Source organism: Sorex fumeus, unplaced genomic scaffold (genome assembly GCF_029834395.1).
Source record: "Sorex fumeus unplaced genomic scaffold, SorFum_2.1 ptg000007l, whole genome shotgun sequence".
Lineage (NCBI taxonomy): Eukaryota > Metazoa > Chordata > Mammalia > Eulipotyphla > Soricidae > Sorex > Sorex fumeus.
Genome location: NW_026606064.1, coordinates 20075146 through 20100747, shown reverse-complemented (window position 1 = coordinate 20100747; position 25602 = coordinate 20075146). Strand labels below are relative to the sequence as shown.

The following is a 25602-nucleotide window of genomic DNA, read 5'->3' as shown; positions in this document are numbered from 1 at the left end:
TCAGATGTCTGCCAGCACTTGCCCTCAGAGCTTGAACAAGCCTCTTATTAAACACGTCCCTCCTACATAAAAAAAAATGCCTATAATTGCAGGTGTGAACAAGACTGAATACAGGGTTATTCCCCTAAAAGCTTCGATTTTCAAGCTGAAGAGATAGTACAGTGGATAGGGCATTTGCCTTGCACATGGCCGACCCTGGTTCGATCCCCGGCATCCCATATGGTCCCCCAAGCACCACAAGGAATAATTCCTAAGTGCAGAGCCAGGAGTAACCCCTGAGCATTGTTGGGTGTGACCCCAAAAGCCAAGATAAATAAATAAATATAAAACATTCCATTTTCTTGATACATCTTGCAATGTTGGGATCAAACCCTGGGCTTCACACATGCAAGGCAATGAGCTATAACTCTAAGCTATAGCCCCATTCCTATAAAACCTTTGAATTTTAGGAGAGGGCCACTGGGAGCTATGTTTCTGAGACGTCAAAAATTATACAGGACTTTTTAATTGCCCTTAACACCAATGCTGTCCAAGGGTGAATGGTCCTTTCTTTTGTATTTGGAAATTATCACATAATTCTAAAAAGGAGAGAGAAACAGGAGGGAACGGACTCCTTTTTATGACAACATGTTTCTGTCACTCATTCCCTCTGGTCATCAGTGGCTCTTTCCATGGCCCTGGGGATATCAGGGCCCCATCTCCAGGTCCCTTGTAACGGAAGTGGTCTTTGCCCTGAACCTCAGGGACTGGCTTGTTTTAAGTCAACTCCATGCCTTGTGGGGGCAGTGATCCTCAGTCACCTCTGTTCCCCTCGTCCCTCAGCCAGGTGTAGAGGGAGCAGGGAGACATGAGGTGGTTCCCTATGCTGCAGCCTTCTTCTGGGGCCCCTCAGGAAACCTCCACCTCCTCCACACTTTGCGCCATCTGTGCTCTTGGACAGTGAGCCGAGCCTTCTGGAGCAAAATCCACCTTTAAAAATATATGAAATGTGCAAATAGCAAAAATTCCTCACCAACCATTCAAGGAGCACGAGTCCTCGGCATAGAAGATGGTTGAAGAACTTAGCAGAACCAGGCCAGATCAGGCTAAGCGGACCAAGCCCTTCTTTATGCTGGATAACTCATGTAACCTACCACCTCCCCTCCCATTCAGTTGCTCTTTCTCCTCCAGAAGGCCGTCCTGACAAGGGCTGAGAAAGGGATGGAGTCTGAAGATCTGATCTGGTATTGGGAAAGATCAGGCGCAGACAGCCTGCAGCGTGGGCAGGACCAGTCCTGAGGGCCAGGATGGCAATGCCACAGCAGGAAGACTGGGATGGGCTTTGTGTGAGCTTTAATGCAATCTCCGCTGCAGAAGGAACTACAGCTATAGAGCAGGTTGACTTAAGAAGAGCATTTATGGGGCTGGAGTGACAGCACAGTGGGTAGGGCATTTGCCTTGCACACAGCCAACCCAGGTTCGATTCCCAGCATCCCAAATGGTCCCCCGAGCACCACCAGGAGTAATTCCTGAGTGCTGAGCCAGGAGGAACCCCTGTGCATCACTGGTTGTGACCCAAAAAGAAAAGAAAAGAACATTTATTTCTCATGGTAGAGGTACATCAGGTCCTGGAACAATCCCAATTTCCTTGGGGGTTTCCTCGGGAAAGTGGGGATTTGCCCAGGGAAGGCAGCAAGAAAGATCCTTTCTCTGAATTCAGACATGAAGGCAGGTCCAGGAATTGGGTGCATTCCTCCCTATCAAGTGGATTTTCTTCTTTCATCTTCAGTCTTGAGAGCAGTCATTTGTATGGTTCTTTTTATAAATCAGTCTTTCCTCTAGTTATTCCTATAGCTTTTGATAAAGTCTGTACATTCACACCCTTCTCCCTGATATGTGTGAGGCTTTGAGGATGGAGGCAGCAGGGAAGTGAAGGGAAATTTAGCTTCCTCCCACTGGAACCTCTCTGCCACCAAGACTATGGCAGGGGGAGGGGAGAGAAATACCCAGTCTGGTAAGATACCAGTCCTGGAACAAGCCAGGATGCAGGACACAGATGTCCCTGGAGAAGAGAAGACAATTTAAGGAGGTAACACATCTTCTAAAGCGCACACTATGGACAGGAAATAGAAAAATGCAGACTATGTCTGAGAATAGTCTTTCAAGAAAAGCTCAGTCCATCTTTGACTTCAGTTTAAAGAAGAAATAAATTTATTCTTTCTTCCACACTCTGACATTTACAGAACATTTGGTGATAGGTGGTAACTTACAGAAATCTGTAGATTTCTAGTCTAAAAGCACATGACAGAGCACAGACTCAGTCCAGGTTTCTCAATAACTTTGAATGTAAACCTCAGGATAATGAGCAGGCTGGACCACATATTCTAGAACATTCTAAGTCCATGATAATAACAAACAAAATCCAATATTATCCTGAGCATAATAGAAACTAATTCAAATTCCATTTCCAACCTTGACAGGAACTGATTTCTATCACCTGAAGAGAATAGAACAAAAGTATGATCTGAGTTTGGTCAAAATAACAGCCCAAACATGAGAGGCTACCCATGACAATGCCACATTCTGATGAAACAACCCATCCAAATAGATATTTGGGGTTCAGAAATTATGAGGTAATAAAATCAATGCAACTGCTTATCTGTCTCAAAGAGGTGATGTGAGCTAATCTGAGGAGAGCTAAATAAAGGGCAAGTCTAACCCTAAGCAGGAAAGGCTTAGGCTTTTCCTCAGCCTCCTGGCCCATGAAACATGTGAGAAGAGGGACTTGCACTTTAGCGAGAGACCTTTAGGTGGACCCCATTATAGTAGCTCTGCAGTGGGTTCCCTTGGCTGGGTCAATACCCAATTCTAGGTGACTTGGTTGGTGAGAGCGATTTGCCTCCTTCTCCAAGTTGCTTACAAAACAAACATTTTTTCTTTAAAATCTACTCTCTTCCTACCAACCTGGAAAGTGCAATCCCATCCATGCAGACTTTTATCTGATCCTCATTACAATGTCATTGGCATCCTGAATCCTACACTCCCTATGTATCCCTCTTTGTTCTTTAGAAATTCAACAATTCACCTAATATTCAACCCCCTCCTAAGGCACTTGATAAACTAAAGGACTTTAGTTTGGTCCCAACACTTGAAGCTTAACCTATCCAGAGAGTGATGCCAAACTGGACGATCTTTCCCATTTGAATGTTATGTGAATGTCACCTCCACACACTTAGATAGAAAATCCAGATGACCATAACTGGCAGGCAGAGGGATGGCTGGGTCTAGAGAGAGGTTATGAATGTGAGCAGCAGCCCAGCAGTGACAATGATTCATGAAGATGACTCTTCCAGTTGTGCTCCGGTTGTCAAATAATCCATTCCTATTTCAATATAGAGGGGATATTCAGGGTTTTCCTTTTGAGTACGACACCAGAGAGACCAGTCAGAAACCACCTTTTCACCCAGAATGAAATGAATTAATTCATCTCTCAGAAATGAAGGATGAACCCTGGATAATTCCAGATGAACAGATCATGTAACTATGCTAGGACTGCTGTAAAATCCCTGGCACAAAAGGATGTGTCCTTTCTATGCAAATGGACATGGATGTAAAGGAGACAAATAAATCTGAGGACCCAACACAGGAAAAGGATTTTTAGCCAAGAACAGGAGAAATACATATTTAGACTGTCTCAGATTTGGATCAGAAATTGGAGTTCACCCCTGAGCCATTCTTATTACAATGACATTAGCAGGCACTACAGCAAAGCAGTCTGAAAAAGATCACTAAGTTCCTTTATTCCAATCCCCTACATCCTCAGACTCAACTCAACTGGGAAATAAGTGTCAAAATGATAAATATGTGCACCATAAAACCAGTGATTATTCGTTCAGCAACTTACCTAAAGGAAATAATGAGACAAGTTTGCGCAGATGTCTATACATAACATGTAGACAATGAAAAATTAGAAACTTACAAAGAGTAGAAGGGTATTGAGAGCCTTGATACATCTACCAAAATTCCATAGTCATAAAAAAAGTTTATAGATTTAGTTATTAACAGGTTGTTATTACATTACAAAGAATGCAGTTGATAGGACAATCTGTGGATTAGGCTTCCATTTTTATTTTTTAATGTAATAACATATAAGTATGCATAAATATGAAATAAAATATACAAAAATTAAGTGTATATATTGCTGAGTAGTAAGAATAATAGATATTTATTGTCTTGTATCTAATCAGTATGGATCTCATGTACAATAAAAAAAAATGTTTATGGACAAAATCTTCCATCCTTCATAAGGGTGCCTTACTATGGGTTATTCCAGTCACAAACTGTATAGATTCATCTTGAAAACCCTGAGTCCCAAAACATTTAGCAGAGAGATAGCATGAAAAAGAAACAAAAGAGGCCAGAAGAAGAGTAGAAAGGTTAAGGCACTTGCCTTATGTACAGGTGACTGGAGGCCCGGAGCAGGACAGTACCAGTATGACCCAGGTAATCCCAGGCACTGCAGGGCACATACACATCCTCAGGTCCTTGTTTGCCTAGTTGGTAGCAAGTTGCCAGGGTGGGGGTTAGGGTGGACACCATAGCTTTATAATAGGCTTCAAATTCCAGTGTTTGAAGCCTGGGGAGAGTCTAGGATTTAAGACACTTGCAAGCCTTTCATGTAACTGAGCCCAGTTCAATCCTCCATGTGGTCCTCTGAGCACTGTCAGGAGTGATTCTTGAGCACAGAAAGGCAGGAGTAAGCCCTGAGCAATGTTAGATGTGGTCCCCAAACCAAACATACAAATTAAAATGTTTGAGGGTTAATAAAATAATCTGTATAGCTGTCTTAGCAAGTTGCCAGCTGTGGGCCCATAGGCTCCCTAAGCACTGATTGGGAGACACCCCCTCCCCCAAAAACCCTGCTCCATCAACACCACCAAAAAATAAAAAGGAGAAAAGAAAGGGAATATGATAAAAGAAGGTCTGTTTGTTTCTTCGGTTATTTACTACAGCAAGTTCTCACTGAGCACAGCAGATAGATTCTGGAAATTGTGGTCTTAAAATAAACAAAAACAAAACAAATCCACAAATGACCAGAATTTTTTTCAGTGCTACAGTGCTCCAGCAATATTACAATGATGACACACTGAATGAAAATGTTTCATTCAGGGAACTTATGTACCTGAATTCTCTTTAAATTAATCATTTAGTGGCTGGAGATCGAGCTCCATGTATGAGACCTGGGGTTCCATCCCCAGCATCAAACACTTGTGCTCATCATCATCTCATCATTTTACCTGAAATCTTTTTTTTTCTTTTTGGGTCACACCTGGTGATGCACATGGGTTACTCCTGGCTCTGCACTCAGGAGTTACTCCTGGCGGTGCTCAGGGGACCATATGGGATGCTGGGAATCGAACCCGGGTCGGCCGCATGCAAGGCAAACGCTCTACCCACTGTGCTATCTCTCCAGCCCCTACCTGAAATCTTTTAGTTCTAGGTTCATGTTGCTTTTTTGCTTTACTTGGAAGATACAATCTTTTCTATGGCATACACTTGTTCCTCTTGCCTTGCCTGCGTAACTGCTCACCAAGTAGCTATAGCATTTCTACCATTTTTGGCCATCTACCTGGGGATTACTTTGAGATGTTATCAGGATGAAGAGATCGTGAAGCACCAATACTTGGAGATGACAGACATAACTTCAGAGAGGAATCATACAACACCATTCTTGAGAAACAACAATCATAAAAGCCAATGGTTTTCAACCTTTTTATACCTGTAGGCTGCTTAGATGTAGAAGAAATATATTTGAGGACCTGTAACTGTCACTGTCCTCCCGTTGTTCATTGATTTGCTCGAGCAGGCCCAGTAACGTCTCCATTGTGACAACTGTTACTGTGTTTCTGTATTTGGCATATCGAATACGTCTCAAGGGTAGCTTGCCAGGCTCTGCCGTGCGGCCGAGATACTCTTGGTAGCTTGCCGGGCTCTCCGAGAGGGGCGGAGGAATCGAACTTGCGTTGGCCATGTTGGCTGCGTGCAAAGCAAACGCCCTACCCGCCGTGCTATCGCTCCAGCCCATTTGAGGGTCATTAAGGCAAAATTTAAAATATTATTTATAATAAATATGCTTATATAGAAGTATTTGTTTTTCAACAGTTATAATAGTAACCCTGCACAGTCTAGGTGAATCATGTGTTACAGGACAATAACTTTTTGAAGTTCAGGCAGGAGATTTCTGTGGATCAGCCCCAGTCCATCTGAAGACTCGCATTGAAAACAACTAATCTAACTCACCCCTCTTTCTAAGATTTGGCTCTTCTCCTTAGTAATCCCGCCTGGGGCCAACGGATCTCAACCTGAACTCCTTGCCTGCCTACTGTTCATTTTTTTTCCAAAATGTCCTAACTTTATACAATCTCAGAACAGAGAAATGAATAGGAAATAGGACACTGTCGCTTGTGAAACTTTTAATACAAGGATGTGATGCAATCAAAAAAAGACCATTGGGGCTTTGTTCCTGGTTGCTGGAAGGCATACAGCTCTCCAAACCACTAGACTCTCTAGAGCGATATGTGCCTTTCCTGAACTCAGAGCTTGGGACCCATCCTAGAGAGTTCTGGAATGGAGGTTATCACCAGAAAGACCAAGACACTATGAGAGCATTGGAATCCTCAGCCCTGCCCTCCAATCTCTGGGGAAGAGAGAGCTGGTGTTTTAATCCATGTGATCAAACCTACCATTCCTATATAAAGAAACCTCCCCAGAAGCCCCTTAAGAATGAACAGGGCACCTTCTAAGCTAGTGAGCACACAGAGGTACTGGGAGAGAGATGTATGTTGGGAGGGCACCAGGCCCCTTCCTGCAGACCATGTTCTCACATCTCTTCCCACTGGTTGTTCCTGAGTTGCATCCTTTATAATAAACTCAGAAACATAAAGTACTGAGGGAAATTTTCAAATCTATAGCTGGTCAAGCAGCTATAAGCAATAAGAAGTTAGTGAACCCCCTGAGCTTGCACAGGCATCTGCAGTGAGGCTGAGCTCAAGGGATCTGGCAGTAACTTCAAGTAAATTCAGTGAGGGGCTGGAGGGATAGCACAGCGGGTAGGGCATTTGCCTTGCACACGGCCAACCTGGGTTCAAATCCCAGCATCCCATATGGTCCCCTGAGCACTACCAGGAGTAATTCCTGAGTGCAGAACCAGGAGTAACCACTGTGCATCGCTGAGTGTGACCCAAAAAGAAAAAAAAATCTTCTTAAAACATAATAAAATAAAGCCTTTGCCTGGACAAACAGCACCACGCTCTACCACTTCTAAGATCAAAAAGTCCAGGAATTATGTCCTAATCTTATCACCTGGGGTGCTCTGACAAATATGCCTGGGGGTAAGCTGCTAAAGTGTTGGCAATCTAATTTGCAAACTCAGAGGCTGATGGATTATCTGTCTTAAATTCAGTTGAAAATAATACAATACTATTCCAATAAGAAAAACTGTCACCAAGTCAGGATGCCTGTGCCCCAGGCAATATAATGAATGACAAAACCACACGAACACACGAACACACACACACACACACACACACACACACACACACACAAAGTCTGCCTTCATCCTTCTCAAATCCTTATCAGATAAGTGATAGTGTTCCTATAATAAACGAAGGTGTTTTAGAGAGGCCGATGAACTTCCTTGAAGCTATGCTGTTTTACACAGAATGTTCCATATGCTAAGGAAAGGCAACTTTTTACTTGGGTCTTTGTGAGCATGAAACACATCTTTAAACTACTACACAACTCTGCTTCCCAGGAGTGTTTTACATGAAGTATCTCCTTGTTTAAACTCTCATGCACTGCAAGAAGATAGCGTCTCAAGGCCACTATTCCCTTATGTCCCTGTCACCATAAATAATAGTATTACCTGCAGGCTTGCATATGTCTAGTTTCTTTTCAGAACTGGGCATGTAATGCATGGAGCCCAGTGCAAAATGCAACCCCAAGGCCCCTTGTTACTAAGAATTTCTAGACGGCAACATCTCAGGGCATTCATTAAACCAAGCTCTTTTAAGTGAGTGGTTTTGTAAGAGGGTCCATGAAACTGGAGAGCCAGCAGTTCCTGTTTATCCTGAAGTAATCTAAGCCTTTCTGAGAGCATCAGAAATTTTCATAGTGGGGCCAGAGTGACAGTACACAGATAAGGTATCTGCCTTGCATGCTGCTGAATCTGAGTTTGATCCCATATGTCCCCGGAGCACTGCCAGGAGTAATTCCTGAGTGCAGAGACAGGAGTAACCCCTGAGCATTACCAGGTGTGACCCAAAATCCAAAACCAAAAAAAGAAATTTTCATAGTACCAAACACATCCAACAAGCAATTCCACTGCTTTCATACTTTTTTTTAACAGCCCACCTGTGATTCTACAAAAGGAGAAACAAAGATTAATTTCTTTTTATGTTTTGCTTTATTTTAGTGTCACACCCAGAAGTGCTCGGGGCTTACTCCTGACTCTGCACTCAGGGGTCACTCCTGGTGGGGCTGACCATACAAGGGTGTCAGAGACTGAACCCAGGTCAATCACTGGCAAGACAAGCACTTTACCCACTGAACTATCCCCCCCAGTCCCCAAAAGCTAATTTCAAATGCTTCCAGACTGACAATTCAAGTCACCATCGCATGGAGTTGCTGCTCTTTGAAAATGTGAGCAGTGGTCATCTTGGCAGATTATCCCTGGGCAAAAGGAAAGTCCTCTTCAGTCAAACATATGGACACACAACAGCGCCAGGCTTCAGATGCCACTTGCTTACCAAGGCACCCTATTAACCAAACGCCACATTTTCACACCTATTTTAACATGGTTTCCTGCTTCCTAAGGGACTGGATTGCAAACTTAACTTCTGGGTGGCTGGTGGCTCGTTTTGACAAGAAAAAAATCTGTGGTCAGGCTTCCATTCTTGCATTTGTTTCTCCTGGGACCTTTCCAACCCTTTCAAAATGTACTTGTCAATCCCTCTAGTGGCTTTTTCTTCCTCTCTAAAGGTCTCTTTTCTTCCCCATGGTTGCCCCTTCACCTGAAGAGTTGGTCAATAACCCAGATACAATTAGGATGGACATACCCGAGTCCTGGAACCAGCAATTCTTGTTCAAGCGGCCTATTGATGTTTCTCAAGAAGTCAGCAGGCTAAGGACAAAGACCAATGTGGACTGCTGTCAACTCACTCAAGCTCAGCCCGGGAACAGCAGTGGCCAGCAGAGAGCTCCGGTTCCCTCATTGATTTAACTAGTCACTGGGAATGTAAATAATCAAAGGGGTAGAACTTCCCTTTGTAAAAACTAAAGCAACAGCTGGTGCTGGCCTAGGAACCAGGCAATTGCCGCCAAGGTTCTTTGCTGCCCAGATCAAGAATATCACCCTTGCATTGCCACGGGCTGGCTGAGGCGCCATAGCGCCCCCTTATGGACAAACTGGTTTGGTCTTTCTAAGGGCTGAATTGTATTACAGGACTGAAAAGGACTTGCCTCAAAATCCATTGAGACACTTCAGAGGCAAAGAAAAAATAGCCCAAGTGAAAAACACAGTCTAGGTAATTGGTTCTTCCCAGTAACAATAACAGCACTGCCACAGCAGAGGAAACAAGAGACCTACCTATCTCCTTGTTTGGTTTCATTTTCCCTTCCAAGCTAGCATTTTGAATACTTAGCTCTCATCTAGGAGAATCTTGGCATTTGCCATCAGGATATGAAGAAGATTTTAAGTGAATTATTTCTTATGGATTTAGGAAAGGGTTTTAATCCATCACAGAATTCACACCGTTTGCAAGGAAGGTGTTGGGCAGAGTTTTCATGCTTTCTCATCCCACCAAAAGACAAGATCCCTCAATATACCCCTGCCACCAGAAAATGCCAGAAACATACTCTACTTCAAGAAACACAGAACTACTTGACTGCTTGATTTACCAGAAGACTCGCATCCATACTGCTAGACATTATTTCTAGACCCATGACACCCTACCACGATGGGATAGCAAGCTAGAGAAGAAAACTTCAGTGGAATAATCAAATAAATCCAGAATTTATTTTTAATCTAAATGCTTTAATTTGGGGCTGGAGCAATAAATAGCACAGCGGGTAGGGCATTTGCCTTGCACGCAGCCAACCCAGGTTCGATTCCCAGCATCCCATATGGTCCCCTGAGCACTGACAGAGGTAATTCCTGGGTGCAGAGCCAGGAGTAACCCCTGTGCATAGCCGGGTGTGACCCAAAAAGCAATAAATAAATAAATAAATAAACAAATGCTTTGATTTGACAACCATGTTGTCAGTTCATGGTAACTTTTTTTTTCTAACTTAGTTTTACAAGCAGGTGAACTATTGAGCCTGGGACTGTATTCACAGATACAATTTACTCATCATCATTGACTTAAGTTGTCCTTTGTATCTAAATAACAAATTCATGCTAGTTTCTCCTTGCTTTCCTTCACAAAGAACAAGGAAAAGGAGCTGAAAGACATTGTTCTGAGAAGAAACAGGCAGTCTTGGGAACATAGTGGGGCGGAGCAAGGAGGAGCAAATGGGCTCCGGAAGTTTTATTTGATTCAACTTCATTGCATTTTAAAGTAGCAGCAGTGGGGCTGGAGCAATAGCACAACAGGTAGGGCATTTGCCTTGCATGGGTCCGACCCGGGTTCAATACCCAGCATCTCATATGGTCCTCCAAGCACTGCCAGGAGTGATTCCTGAGTGCAGAGCCAGAAATAACCCCTGAGCATCACCGGGTGTGACCCAAAAAGAAAAAAAAAAGGAGCAACAGCAATTAGAGATGATAATCTCTCCCAGACAGTAGCCTGGGATATGACTAACTATGGAAATGTTTTAACTTCATGAGATGAACTGCTCCCCAACTAATCACTTGTGTAATTTCCTGAACCTTATTAACTCATATATACTCAAAAGGCTGATTATTGAAGTCTGAAAAAGATGACATGTCCCAAAATGAAAAAAAAAAACAAAACATGGTTTCTTAACATTGGCCCTGATATCCCCTTAAAACTAGTCTCCACTGTCTGCTCTGTGACCTTGTAAATCTCCTCTCCAAGGAGAAGTTCATCACACTAACAAGCATTCTGATCGTGAAAGTCAGCATACCAAGAAATTAATGTGGTTCCGATTCTCAGAGAGATTCAGGATAGTGAGAACAAAACACTTAGCACTCTGTTATAACAAAGTGCTGTTAGAGAAGTTTGAACAACATGTAATGGGGACAAACTCCTTGGAAGAGGACCAGCTCAAATGTCTTTCTTCTGAGCTTTTTCGGCTGGGATGAAAGCATTCAATGAAGAAATGTTCAGGGAGTACACGGATTTAGGATTTTAGGAAGCACCACGATGGTGCACCCACGAGCCAACCTGAGAGTGCTTATATGAAGAGAAGACACCAACTAGATTCTTAAATACAGGATTTTAAAATGGTCATTGCTGCCAGAAGGGAAACAAAGGGAATCAGCTCCGACTAAGAGAGGATGATCTATTTCTGCCAGTGATGAAAGTAGACCTCTTTATGGAATGGCATTTACTGGGAATTGCAACTAATGAGTGGTAGCAGGGGGAGGGTAAGAACTAGTCTGGATAAAGGGACCTAAGGAGGCTAAGCCTAGGGAATATATGAGGTTAGGAGTCTAGAAACTTCTAGTATTGTCTGGGCTGATATGATAGCAATAATGATGAGGTAGAGAAAAGGTCAAATTAAGGCACATTTTGGACAGAGTACTGAGAAAGCTTGTGAGTTGAAGTTTATGAAGGAGAAAGACCCAGGGATAGATCAACAATTCTGGCTTAGAATATCTAGATGGATGGTGTTGACACTTACTGAAAGGGGCAGTTTGAAAGAGATTCAGCAGGAAAAGTATATTATCAAGACTTTCTGTGAACCCAGGGCCATTTTAAGAAGTCTGAGCATTGTACAAATGAGGATATCAATGAGGTGGTAGACTATATGGATCTGGAGCTTAGGAAAAAGGTCTAAGTTTGAAATATACACTTGGGAGTTATATGGTATGTTATATGATTATATGGTATGTAAATGTCGAATAAGTGATTCAAAGAAAATGCAGAGCCTAAGAAAAATGGAGATCAAGGGTGGTGAAGAAATTTGGACTTTTGGCAGTAGTACCCTGAATTTATTTGGGGCAGCAGTGACAGAAATCATGACTTGTTGGCCCAAAAGTCTAGGATAACCTTAGAATTGGCTCATCCAGTCACCTTTTTTTTTTTTTTGGCTTTTTTTGGGTCACATCGGTGATGCTTAGTACTCAGGAATTACTCCTGGTGGTGCTCAGGGGACCATATGAGATGCCGGGAATAGAACTCAGTTCGGCCGTGTGCAAGGCAAACGCCCTACCCACTGTACTATCACTCTGGTCCCAATCCAATGACCTTTTATAATTGTCGATACTATTTGACCCCTCTACAACAGATGCTGTCTCCAAATAGCTCGCCGGATAATTCTCCCTGCTTCTCAGTCTCCCGAGGACCGGCTTCACTTCCCTCTGCCTGTCTATAATTACTGGAGCTCTCAAGAAGTCTTCCCACATCTCAGTTTCTTTTCTCTACTCACGATCTGTCTTGGTGATCTCGTCTACTTCTCTGGTTATAAATACCTCTCAAAGTCTCAGATTCTCATTCTCCCAGATGCTCCGAGAGCATCGCTACCTGATAGACCTCACAAAATTACTAACCACTCAAAGTCTCAGATTCTCATTCTCCCAGATGCTCCGAGAGCATCGCTACCTGATAGACCTCACAAAATTACTAACCAGAAGGCTGAAGCAAATTCATTCTATCTCCATCAAACTCACCATCTCTCTCTTGAACGCTTTTCTTTTTTGCTGCTGTCTTCCACCTCCCTTTGGAAAGTCAGCCAAGATGCCTATCCTGACACCTCTACTTGCTCACAAATGTAATGACTTTGGGACCTCGTCATACATTTGCATCCCAACACCCTAACTTAGACTACTTGAATCATGTCTGCCATATTCTAACTGGTTTCAGTGCTCCTGCTTTATCTCCCCCTTCTGCCAATTCATATTCCACTCAACATTTTACAATAACAAAGACTTGGAGATAACCCAAATGTCTATCATTTGGGATCTAGTTGATATACAATTGATTTTATATATATTATACATAAAATATGTGTATATATACATGTATATACATATATGTATATACATAATATATATAAACATAGGCCCACATAATGCAAAGTATACATATGGGAGCATTGTAGCACTGTCCTCCTATTGTTCATCAACTTGCTTGAGTGGGCGCCAGTAACATCTCCATTGTGAGACTTGTTGTTACTGTTTTTGGCATATGAATACATCATGGGTAGCTGCCAGGCTTTGCCATGTGAACAGGATACTTTCAGTAGTTTGTGGAGCTTTCCGAGAGGGGCAGAAGAATCGAACCCAGGTTGGCTTCTTGCAAGGCAAATGCCCTACCCGCTGTGGTACTAAGTAAAAAGCAAATTTCAGAATAGTCCATTTAGAATGATAAAATTATTTATTAAAAATAGGATATTTATATGGGCACAAAAAGATGTCTCAGAGAAGAGACCAAAAAAAATGGGTTTTCAAAAGAGCAGTATTTAGTTGCGACTCAGTCTTTTTTCTTATTTATGCCATTCTCTAACAGTTTTTTGTTTTATCATAATGTCACACTTTTTTATTATAGGAAAACAGCCACTAATCCATAGAACAAAGATTAAAATTTTTAGGCTGGATGGGGCTGGAGAGATAGCACAGCCGGTAGGGCATTTGCCTTGCACACGGCCGACCCAGGTTCAATTCCCAGCATCCCAGAAGCACCACCAGAAGTAACTCCTGAGTGCAGAGTAATTCACAGAGTAACCCCTGTGAATCGCCAGGTGTGACCCAAAAAGCAAATCAATCAATCAATCAATAAAAATTTTAAAAAAATTTTTTAGGCTGGAAAGATGGTAAAGTGGGTAGGGCATTTGCCTCACAAGTGGTCAACCTGGATTTGATACCAGATACCACACATGGTCACCTAAGCACAGCATGGAATTATGCCTGAGCAAAGAGCCAAAGTAAACCCTGAGCACTACTAAGCGTGTCCCCAAAAACAACAAAAAGCAAAGTGGTATTTTTCTGTTAAAAGTAATTTATTTGGTCATGCTCTGTTCTTAAGTTGACCGCATCCCAATAAACTAGAGATGTATTATTTCTCTCCCTTTATGGGACCCCTCTGTATCTGATTCTGTGTCTGTCTCTGACTGTTTCTCTCTCTCTCTCTCTCTCTCTCTCTTTCTCCACATACTTCCTAAATAAAACAATTTACTTACAAAAATTAGTATCTTTGGCAGTAGACAGTGAATCCATATTCCATATTAATTATCATATTTAACATATGATGATTAATTAACATATATTTTATGTACAAAATGTACTTTATCCATAGTTAGACTGAATACAATATATAATTACATTAATATTTATACCTATATAATAAATTAAAATGTGAGGGCTGGAGAGAAACTCAGAGGTTAAGGCATTTTTCTTATATGCAGCAGACCTCAATTCTCTCCAAGCACCACCAGGAGTAACCTCTCAGTATAAAGCCAGGAGTAAGCCCTGAGCATCACCAAGAGTACTCCAGCCCACCCAAAGATCTGAATCTCTTTTAAACAAGAAAGAAAAGAAAAGAAATTTTCAGTGTTGGTTTGCCTTGCCTTCTATTATTTTACTATTAAACCATTGTCATCAAGCTGTTTGCTAACAAAAATTACAAACATATAGATAATGTTCTGACCTCAGAAAGCAAGTAAACTGATGTGAAAAAACAGAAAAAAAAAGAACACAGAAGTATAACCTAAAGAGCAGAAATAGGCACAAAAGTGTCCTTACATATCTGATCGTATCTTAATATTTACCAAGGAAAGAAAACAGAGAAATGTCAAAGAACAACTTTGACTGACATGTGACCTAATGCATGACTTCTTGCACCAATGAAATAATACAATGGATATTCCAAACTGGCCGTTAGTTCTCTGTCCATCCTTCTTTTCCCAGGAAAGGACTCCAAGGGAAAGAGCATTGCGAAGAATATAGAAACAGTCTGTCAATACTCTTTCTCAAAGTATCAAAACACCTCTTCTCAGGTTCCCAATATCTTTATCAACTATTCCATTGCCCTCCACTATGACCTGGAGTTGATTTCCCCTTCCAAGGCAACTATTTCAGATCACCATTTTGCCTAGTTGAACAGATGCCCTGGGACCTCTGGAGTTTAAAGAAGAACATCTGTGGTCTGTCTTTGGAGACTGTATAGATTAAACTGAGGAAGGTGTTGGCTACTCATTTCACCCATCCTTGTGCCTATGAGAATTCATTTCCCTTCTGTTATTTGCACCACCCATTTCTTTCAGAGTCCTTTATTATGGTGATAGCTTCTGTGGAAGTCCTGCCATTCAGAATAACCATACAGAGGCTGGAGAAATAGCACAATGGGCAAGGAACTTTCCCTACACGCGGCCAACTGGGTTCAATCACAAGGAACCCCATATGGTCCCTCAAGCACGGGGTGTGGCCCAAAAACAAAATAAGTAAATAAATAAATAAAATAAGACAGCCATACAGATTATTTTATTATCCCTCAAACATTTTAATTTGTATGTTTGGTTTGGGGGCCACATTAACATTGCTCAGGGCTTACTCCTGCCTTCCTGTGCTCAAGAATCACTCCTGACAGTGCTCAGAGGACCACATGGAGGATTGAACTGGGCTCAGTTACATGCAAGGCTTGCAAGTGTCTTAAATCCAAGACTCTCTCCAGGCTTCAAACACTGGAATTTGAAGCCTATTATGAAAGCTATGGTGTTCCCCTTATCCCCCCTCTCCCCACTGCCATGCTGACAGCTTCAGGACTAAGTGGTTCAACCCCGCCCCCCACCTTCACCCCAGCTTCAGAGAGCCTTGAGAAGAAACAATAGTTATCTGGTACACCCCCATCAGGGTCTTGTCCTGTGATCACCCAGGACCATGCACACTGCCTGAGCACAGTGTGGATCCAATGGTTACTAAAGAACCCGTTAAAAAATCCTAACCTGGGATCAGGAACTAGAACAGTCGGTAAAGTACTTGCCTTGTATGTGGCAGCATGTAGGTTTGATTCCTAGAACTCCTTATGGTCCCTTGAGCCTGCCAGGAGTGATCCCTGAGAGTACAGAGCCAGGAGTAAGCCCCGAGTACTGCCAGGTATAGCCAAAGCATCAAAAGGGGGGAAAAAAATTCTAACTTCCTTCCTTAGGTCTAGATCATTCTGAAGAGTCATCCTTGTACCAGCTCCTGTGGTTTAGCGTATTATGATGGGTTCCATGTCTCTCTCTGTCCACCTTTGCCTCCTTCCCCTTCCATAGGATTTATATTGACAATCCTCCTAAATACACTCCATGCACTCAGGTCTCCTTTTGTATGTTCTGGGAGAAACCAGCAACAATACCTCAGACCCAACAGATCAGTTGGGTTTGGAAAGAATTCATAAATGGAATACTCCTCCACTAATAACAAATCTCAACCAGTCTTTCATTTGGAACATCCACAATTAATCACGATCAAAAGAAACCAACGATTCCTCCAGTGCTCTTAGTCTATGATGATTTTACTAATGTGCATTGATTGATGACTTTGAATCCCAGAAAAACATTAGGAGAAGAGATTCAGCCTATAATCTCATTAGTCTTCTAGAAATTAGTTCAATATTTATTTGTGACACATTTTGAGACCATGTGTTATATCTAAATGTAAACAGTAATGACTGAATCTGTCTCTGGAGACCAGCGGTCCCTATGGAGTGTCTGAGGAAAGGTGGAGGATCTCCCTTTATATCACTCCCTCGGGGATGAGTTTATCTAATTGTGCTTTGTTCATGTTGACCTCCATCCACTTTCCTAACAAAGCTGCTTATCAGATCACAACCTGTCTTCAAAGTCAAGACAGAGATAAAAAAACAAAAATACAATTTGGTGCAGCAGTTGACTTTGCCTGATATCTAACAGAAAGGAATCACATGTCTCCCTTATCTGTTTGCTTTGACCTTATCTCCTTTCCAGCACTGCTTTTGCTTTTCAACTTGAAATTTTCTAAGTGAGCAAAGCGGGATCTGACCAGCCTCCTCAGTTCTCAGATATCTAAACTTCTTTCCTCCTGGCATTTTCTTTTGAATGTCAAGTCTCCAAGTGAGGATAACTTAACTCTTATGTATAATCATCACTGTCCTTGCTGTGCCTTGCCTGTTAAATTCTTCATAATCTCTTCTTGCAGGAAACCTTGGCTATCTTGACTTCTTTGATGAAAATGATTAAAGACCCCCATCCAATGGAGCAAAATAAATGGAAGGGAGGGTGTGTGAATTATTAAGTAAATGTGAATTAACAATAAAAAGTGAACAATATGAGACATTGTAGAGTTAGCTGACAAAGAAGGCACCCAATATCAGCATAGAATCCAATGTTCTCAACACTTCATTTCTCTTCCTGCGAAACAAACATAATTTTCTATAGGTGGCTTCTAATAATTTGATGAAATATAAATTCTGTTGTGTATAATCACAGATCTAGATTAAGTTCAAATAAATGTATTTGTAAATGGCAATATCTACAAATACTAGGGCACATGATAACTATTTTACAAACACCAAATGATATATCGGGAGGAGATAAAGTTTTAATACTAATTTTTTTAGAAGGATGGAATGCTTGTGAAAATGAGATTCCCAAAGAACTCAGGGGGAGTCTGAATTTTCAAAAGGAGTCAAACCATTAATCTGAACAAAGCATTGATATTTACCGCCACCTATTGGATGACTGGCACACAACATTCTTAAAAAGATAAATTAGAGGGGCCAGAGCAGTAGTATAGTGGGTAGGGTGCTTGCCTGACAAGCTGCCAACCTGGGTTTGATCTCAGATACTACATATGGTCCCTCATGCTCACCAAAAGTGATCCTGTGTTCAGAGAGTGCAGAGCCAGAAGGAAGTCCTTAGCATTGCCAGGTGTGGCCCCAAAACCAAACCAAACAAAATGAAGATAAATTAGAATCTGCAAGGTTCCTTCCTCCATTTAAAAGGCATTGCTAAGTCATTTTTGTGGTACAAAAATGAAAAAAAAACTAAAATGACTACCAGTAATAGTATCCCTACACCTAGTAGTTACCTTGCAAAACAGGCAAATTAAATCACACCTCTAAACTGCTACAGACCAAAGACTACAAAAGAAAGTCTAAGTTCCAGAAACTTCTAAGTGATCACCTACACTTACCACTATGAAGTGCAGACCAAAAAAGCTGCTTATTTCAGAGAAGGATACCCACGGGTCGTGCCCAGTGCTGTTTCAAAGCACTGCTTCTAGAAAAGACTACACTCTTGGCACCCTGAGCACCAACAGTTATAAAAGATTCCTTCGTTCAAAACAACCCACAGGGCAGGAGTGATTAGTACAGTGGGTAGGGCATTTGCCTTGCATGTGGCCAAGCAGGGTTTGATCCTCAACATCCCATAGGGTCCCCTGAGCACTGCCAGGAGTGATTCCTGAGTATAGAGGCAGGAACAACCCCTGAGCATAGCTTGGTGTGACCCAAACAAAACAACCCAGACCAAAGTCATGGTATCCTGAGAGAACAGACTCCAAACTCTCCTCTCAATGGCTTCCTTGAGAGGTAAAGGGTAAAACAGATCAAAAGGCTGAGGAGCTTAAGGAAAGATGGAGCCCAGGGGCTGGAGGGATAGCACAGAGGGTAAGGCGTTTGCCTTGAACACGGCTGACCCGGGTTCGATTCCCAGCATCCCATATGGTCCCCTGAGCACTGCCAGGAGTGATTCCTGAGTGCAAAGCCAGGAATAATCCCTGAGCATCCCCAGGTGTGACCCGAAAAGCAAAAAAAAAAAAAAAAAAAAAGATGGAGCCCAACCTGGAAGATACATTCCATGTCCCAAGGCAGCCACACCACAGTACAGCTGGCCATGGCCCTGCAGCATAACAAGTATAGACCAGTGGTTAGCAATGTAGGCATTTAGAGACAGGCCAAGCTCTACCACCTGTATAGCTCAGAAATCTGAAACAAGTTGTTGAACATGTCTATGCCACTAAAGCAGTGATAGTGCCACTAAAGCGTGATAGTAATAGTGGTCCCAGGAGTGGAGAGTCAATCACTAATATAGGTAGAGTGCTTTAAACGATGAGGGACTGTGATCATTCGTAAGTGGTATCAGGACAGAGGGCAGGTCCTTTGGCATCAAATTTCCCAGATTTTTGAGAGGCTGGAATCAACATTTGTTTTTCAGGTGAGATAATTTTTAAGCAGAAGCAAAAAGTTCAAACATTGTTTATATTCCCATCGAGCCAAAACAGTCATGCCAGGGGGCCCTATCCAGATCCCAGGCACCCAAGACCCTATATCTGGAAACTCCAAGGAGAGGTGGGCATGAACACAAACAAGTTTCAGTGCCACCTTTCACTGGGCCACCAGTTCTGTGGGCCCAAAAGCGCAGTGGTGGGGATCAGATATTCTTGTGCCAGATCCCAAAGAGTGACAGATGGCCCTCCTGACCACACACAACAGAAAAAAGAACTCCTGGTGATATCAACAAAGCTTCTAATATACAGGGACATGTGGGGCTGCCCACAGATGCTCCTGGTCCATGGGAAATGTACCTTTATTCCAGATCTGGAACACAGACCATTATCTCTACCCAAGAGACAGAGGGATTGACCCAGATCCAGTCCGGCTATTGCAATGGAGTCCATTCTCTTTTCGGAGCACAGCCTTTGCTCAAGGTCGCTCAACTTCAAAGCAGCAGTGGCTGAGATCACCAGCAAGGAGGGGGGGATGCGGGGGGCAGGAACAACCCTGCCCTGCCTGTTTCAAGACAGCTGTCCCCTCTGTTCTGAGCCATACCTATCACCACGTGAGTGAAAATCAATACACAAATAGTAGATGAGGCTAAATAAAGAGCAATGCTGAAAAAAAAAACTAAAAAAAAAATAAGTAAAAAGCATCAAACAAGAAGGTTTTTCCTTTCAAAGTTTAAGGACCTTCTCCTTTAACACTGCTAGTCCATTGTCTTTTCTGCCATCCTTGGAAGCCAACCAGACAGATTTATAACGATATGCGAGTCCTTTTCTGTTCCACTAACAAATATGCAGCCCATCTGCCTCCAATCAATGATGGAGCACGTGGAGATGGAGCAGCGAGATATTTTTAAACACGCCTTAATTAATTCATCTCAAGGTTTTGGTGCTGGGTGCCTTGAGGGTCGGGTAGAGGGAGGAGAGAGCAAGCTCACAGTCATGATAAATAAAGAGATTTGCTGTAATCTGGATTCTAAAGCCCTTTCTATGAAAACAGCCTGCTTACCCTCCAACAAGCTGGTAAGAGCAAGGAAGAGCCAATCCCTCACTCACAGTGACATATCGGTGGCATTGGTAAGATTTTGTCAGCCTTCAACCACAAATGTTTATAATGCACAAAAAAACCCACAACGTTTTTATATTGGGAGGGCTCTTCTACACACTACGACTAAGAGATTTTTTGATTATTGATGTCTTATTTGATTTAAGCCACTACTGCAGGTGACTGAAGTGAAGAATAGATGCAGTTCCTTCTCTTGAGAGAAGCAAGCCAGTCCCACTGAAGTACAGGGTTTTGGGGCTCTCAGCAGTTTTCTGTTTCAGTGGATTTCAAAGACACACTGAAATCTAAGCCCTCATGCTTGGCCTTCACCCTGACCCCCTAGTTCCTGGGAACATGATCCCTGGGGAGTTCAGGCCTCTTCCTACCCCAAAAACACATTTCTAAAGTGTCCTCCTCTGGGTGCTCCACTGTAACTTAGTCAATAACCTGTACTGAGCTTCAAAACTGGGAACAAACTTTGCAAACCCTTATCTGTAGGATTTGTGGCATACTGACCAAGAAATCTCCCACAATATTAAATATTGCTTGTTTCCATCTTGTTAAATCTTCTCCTTGTCTAACAGTTCCCTTATATCTGTATCCGATGGTGACAGTCTAATCATGTTGCACAAAAAAAGAAAAGTAGTCATCTACTCAGAACAGTAGTCATTATTTGGGTTTCTAATGTTCTGACTTCTTCCAAGTATCCTTTAGATATAAAAATTGTTTCTCGAAAATTAAGCTTTCAATCACTCACAAGAGGCTGTCTCAGGAAGCCTGAAATGCCTTTCTCAGAGGTTGCTCATATCTATTTTACCCAACGAGGCTGATTTCTATGTTCTTGAAAATGAGAAATGAAAATCTCAGGAAAGCCCAAGGCAGGCAATATGCAAACTCCAGTAGGACCCAAATATCACTTATGTCCCAATAACTCCACTTCATACACTCATCCTCCAAGGACCTCACCATCCTTCCTGAGAAGGGGGAGGGATATGCCGCTCATTAGTTTTTGCTTTTGTTAACTTGAAATAATAAATGCAGAGATCCCCCTTGCCAAGGTTTTGGGGCTCTCAGCAGTTTTCTGTTTCAATGGATTTCAAAGACACTGAAATCTAAGCCCTCATGTTTGGCCTTCACCCTGACCCCCTGGCTCCTGGGAACATGATCCCTGGGGAGTTCAGGCCTCTTCCTACCCCAAAAACACATTTCTAAAGTGTCCTCCTCTGGGCACTCCACTATAACTTAGTCAATAGCAGACACTAGCCTGTCTCCCACCAACTACTTCTGATCTGTTTCCAATTTGCATCAGGGACCTAAAACTAGCCATGTAGGAGGATTCCAAAAACAAAATAAAAAAACAGCTAGCTATTAAATTAGATCTTGTTTTACAAGAAAATACTTCTTAGGACCTGGCAACCAGAGAAGAGTCCACTGTTGACTTTTATTAGAAATTGGATACTAATAATCCCAATTCCAAGACAGCCAGAGACCTCAGACCATTCAGATTCTGTTTGAGCATTTTCACCAAAGCAAAGATCAAGCACACAGGCTGGTAATGGGACTATTCCAAATTTTGAGGTGTATACGTGAAAGTTTTGAAATTCACTAACTGTTGTACAAGATATGCCTAGGACACTCTCAATGATAACTGACATTTCTTGATGAATAATACTCCAAGATTCTGCCAAGTCCTTGAATCCTCTTGAAAAGATGGCATTATGTTTTATATTATTGCATTCTTAAAGTCTATTTCATAGCAATGTCTGTTTCACAGTCACGGGAAGAATGAAAAGTGATGATGTGTACAAATGAGCTTTGAAAGGGGGGTGCTAAACAAGCAAAAGATGTCAACTATTCTATCAATTCCTTAAAATACTCTTATCAACAGATACAGCCCATTGTAACTACATCATCAAGTAAGTAACAATGGGCGATAACACTATGGGCAATATACCTATTTCCCAAATTTTCCAGATCAAAGACAAATACTTTGGAGGCAAGTAACTATATTGCTATTTTTGCTCCCCCCTCCCCCAACACACACATACACACTGCCCAGTAATGTGTATTTCAAGAAAGTGGTTTCAAGTTAAAGACTAACAAAGGAGAGTGGTCTGGGAATGCTTAGAGAATATCCAGACTTAAGACACATTAAGCGATGCTGTCAGGGGAGGTATGAGAATCTCAGTAAACCATAAGAACAATGAACTAATCAAGGTTCTCCAACTAGCGCTCATCTTCTAAAAGCCAGCTCCCGGGCTATTTATATCTTTATATTCCCCCAGAGATCCCAGCATGTGAGGTCTACCCAACAAGACCTCATCAATGCTCCAGGAATAAAAGATGGCACAAAGGAAGAGGAGAAAGGAAGACCAGAGTTTCTGTGGATGCTACTGTCCACCAGTTTCCTATTCTGAAACAATAATGCGTCATAGATCTTTGTCTACTTGCATGCCAGCACTTCCGTTTTCTTCAGATTTTTTGTCTCCTAAATACAAGTTCCTTTGGCCAATCTTAACTATGAGTAATATGTAAATACTGCACGAATGAAATGTGAGCCCTTTAAAATGACTCTATGCTTAATGTTAAATCATTTGGTAATTCTCATTCAGAATAAAGATGAGGATAATCTTTATGGGGGTATTGTAGTCTTTACCTCGCCCTTTACTATCTGGCCTTCGAAACAAGGTCTGAACTGGACGCAGGATTGGAAAGAAGACCATTATCCATCTCTTTCATGATGTCTTCCAAACTCATCTGTACAGACAGGGATAAGTTAGATGGGCCCTCAAGAAAGGCAGAAATGCTTTTATATCTGTTCTAATAATGTTTAAACAAGTAAGATTGGGCCATGTGGGGTCCTAACAAGCAACCTGAGAGATCTGTCTTAACACCAAGTCCCACCCTTCTGATACCTTTCTGAAGCATCTTCTCTGGGAAAATAATGATCAAAAACAGTCTACACTGCTGAACAATTAGGATGCAAAGAGAGAGGAAGCTGCCCTAAGATGCCAGGACTTTGGAAGGACTCCAGGGGACAGAGAAGAGGAAGGCATGAGTTCCTTCTCCTGGACCCAGTTTTAGATTCTTCTTCCTCTGTGTTGGAGGTTGGAATCTGGGTCTGTGATTTGGCACCAGCTCTCCACTCCTACTCAGACACTCACTCACTCCCAGAAAACCTACAGAGCTGGTCACTGTTCCTAGTGAAAACACTGGGGAATGCCAGTGCCCAAGACTGCATCCAAGCTGTAAGGAACCGGATTCTTGTATTCCACAGAACGCCCCAGTCCCCAAGCCCTAACAAGAGTCTAGTGCAGTTTTGTTAATTAAGCAAAAGGTTGAGTTTCCCTCAAAGATCTTTTCATTCTCGATTCTACCAAGTCAGAAAAGCTGACTGGGAGAACAGTCCCAGGACCTGGGTTCGAACTAGGCCCTTCCTTGAAAGTGATGGTAGACAAGGGATCCTTTTGTCCCTCTAGGCTCCATTTCCCTCTGTTTAAGGACAGCTCATTCTCTCGCTCTCTCGATATCTTCATCCCTGCGAACGTTCTCCCTCTGAAGGCAGCCTCAGGAGTAAGGAGAGAACACCAGAGTCTGGATATTCCAGTGCCTGCCCCCAAACCACTTATTTCCGCGTCTCTTCCAGGAAGCGCCTCATCTTCCCCACTCTTCCTTCGAGAGCATCCGGGAGATTCCTCCCTCCGGCCACCAGCAGCCCTCGCGGTCCCGGGCAGCGTCTAAGCCGCGCGGCCCTGCAAGTCCCACATTCAAGGCCGCGCGCGCAGCACCTCGCTCCGCCCCGACCCCCAGCCCCGGCTCATTCATTCCCGGGCGGGCCGGCACTGCGCGGTCCCCGCCGCTCAGGGGTGCGTCGGTTCCCCGGGGCAGCGTGCAGCGCGCGCCGAGCCCGATCCCTATTGTATTCCCATCGCAAAAGTAACCTCCCGAGGATTTTTTTCCCCTCCCTAGAGCGCTCGTTTTTTCACGCTTCCACTGAACTAAATTCGACTGAAATAAACCAGCCCCTCGGCCTTTCAGGTCCTCCAAAGGGCTCAGAAGCAAGCACCGGGAGAGAAAATCGATTTCCTCCCCACCAGCCCAAGCCCAGCCTAAGCCATCGATCTGCCACCACCAGACTGTCTCGGAGGCCCGGGAACGCGGACCTCTCCAGGGTCCCGGGCGCGGATGGGAGGGGGCCACCACCCCGCATGTCCCCCACCCTCCCCCTTTACCCCATTCCCTTTGAATCCGGAGTAAAGCCCCCTCACCCTTCTGTTGATGCCATGGTCTGGGGAACGCCCCCTCCTCTTCGGCACAATTCGGCAGCGGCGGCGGGTGAGGGAGCGAGCAGGCGCCGGGGTGAGCGGTGCAGTGTGGCCGGGCGCGGTATTTAAAGGGGGAACCTCTCCCCGCCCTTCCACCCACCCCCCGCCCGGGGTAAGCCCTTTAGCGGCGCCTCCACGGGCGCGGGACGAGGCTTCTACGCGAGCTAATCCGCGCGTCCCGGGCTCTTCCCACCGCGCGCACCCCGCGCTCCCGGAGGACGCCGGCCTCGGTGGCAAACTGGGCAGAGCCCTCGTGGTGGGGGTGGTAGTGGTGCTGGGGGCTGGGGGCGGGGGGCCTCGGAGGTGGGTGCGCGCAGGCCCGGGCTGCTGGAGGGCGCGCACCGAGGATGCGCTCGCCGCCACCTGCGAGCCCGGCGAGCGGCGCGGACAATTGCCCGCGCGTGTGCGTTCCCCGGAGCGTGCAGGCGGTTGTGCGTGTGTGTGTGCGTGTGCGTGTGTGCGGGAGTGCAAGTGTGCGAGGGTGTGTGCGCTCTGGGAATGGTGGTGGTGGCGGGGGGAGGCCGCTGCGCCCTGGCTCGGCGCCTGCTGCCCGGGAGGGATTGCGAGATTTAGCCCCGCCGGAGCTGGGGATTTGCAGGCGATCCCTCTCTATTTTCGTCGAGAGCTGACATCACCGGCGCCGCCGCCTCGGGAGACTCCTTTTACCGCCGCCCCCTCGCCCCCCACTCCACCCCGAACTGGAGACGCGCTCCCTCCCTCCTTCCCTTCCTCCCTCCCCTCCCCACCCCTCCCCCCACTTCCAACACGCTCCACCGACCCCCACCCCCACCAGCAGCAGCAGCAGCCTCAGGCCATAAATTAGCCGAAGGAGA

General features: G+C 43.9%; 1 protein-coding gene across 1 annotated transcript in view; it reads right to left on the bottom strand.

The window, feature by feature from the left end:
• Positions 1-24869, bottom strand: part of SLC1A2 (solute carrier family 1 member 2) — a 160569-nt gene extending 135700 nt beyond the window's left edge. Inside the window, exon 1 of the mRNA XM_056136107.1 lies at positions 24713-24869. Coding sequence (XP_055992082.1) covers positions 24713-24729 — 17 coding nt within the window. The 5' untranslated portion in view covers positions 24730-24869. The remainder of the gene's footprint in view (positions 1-24712) is intronic.
• Between the last annotated feature and the right edge of the window lie 733 nt (positions 24870-25602).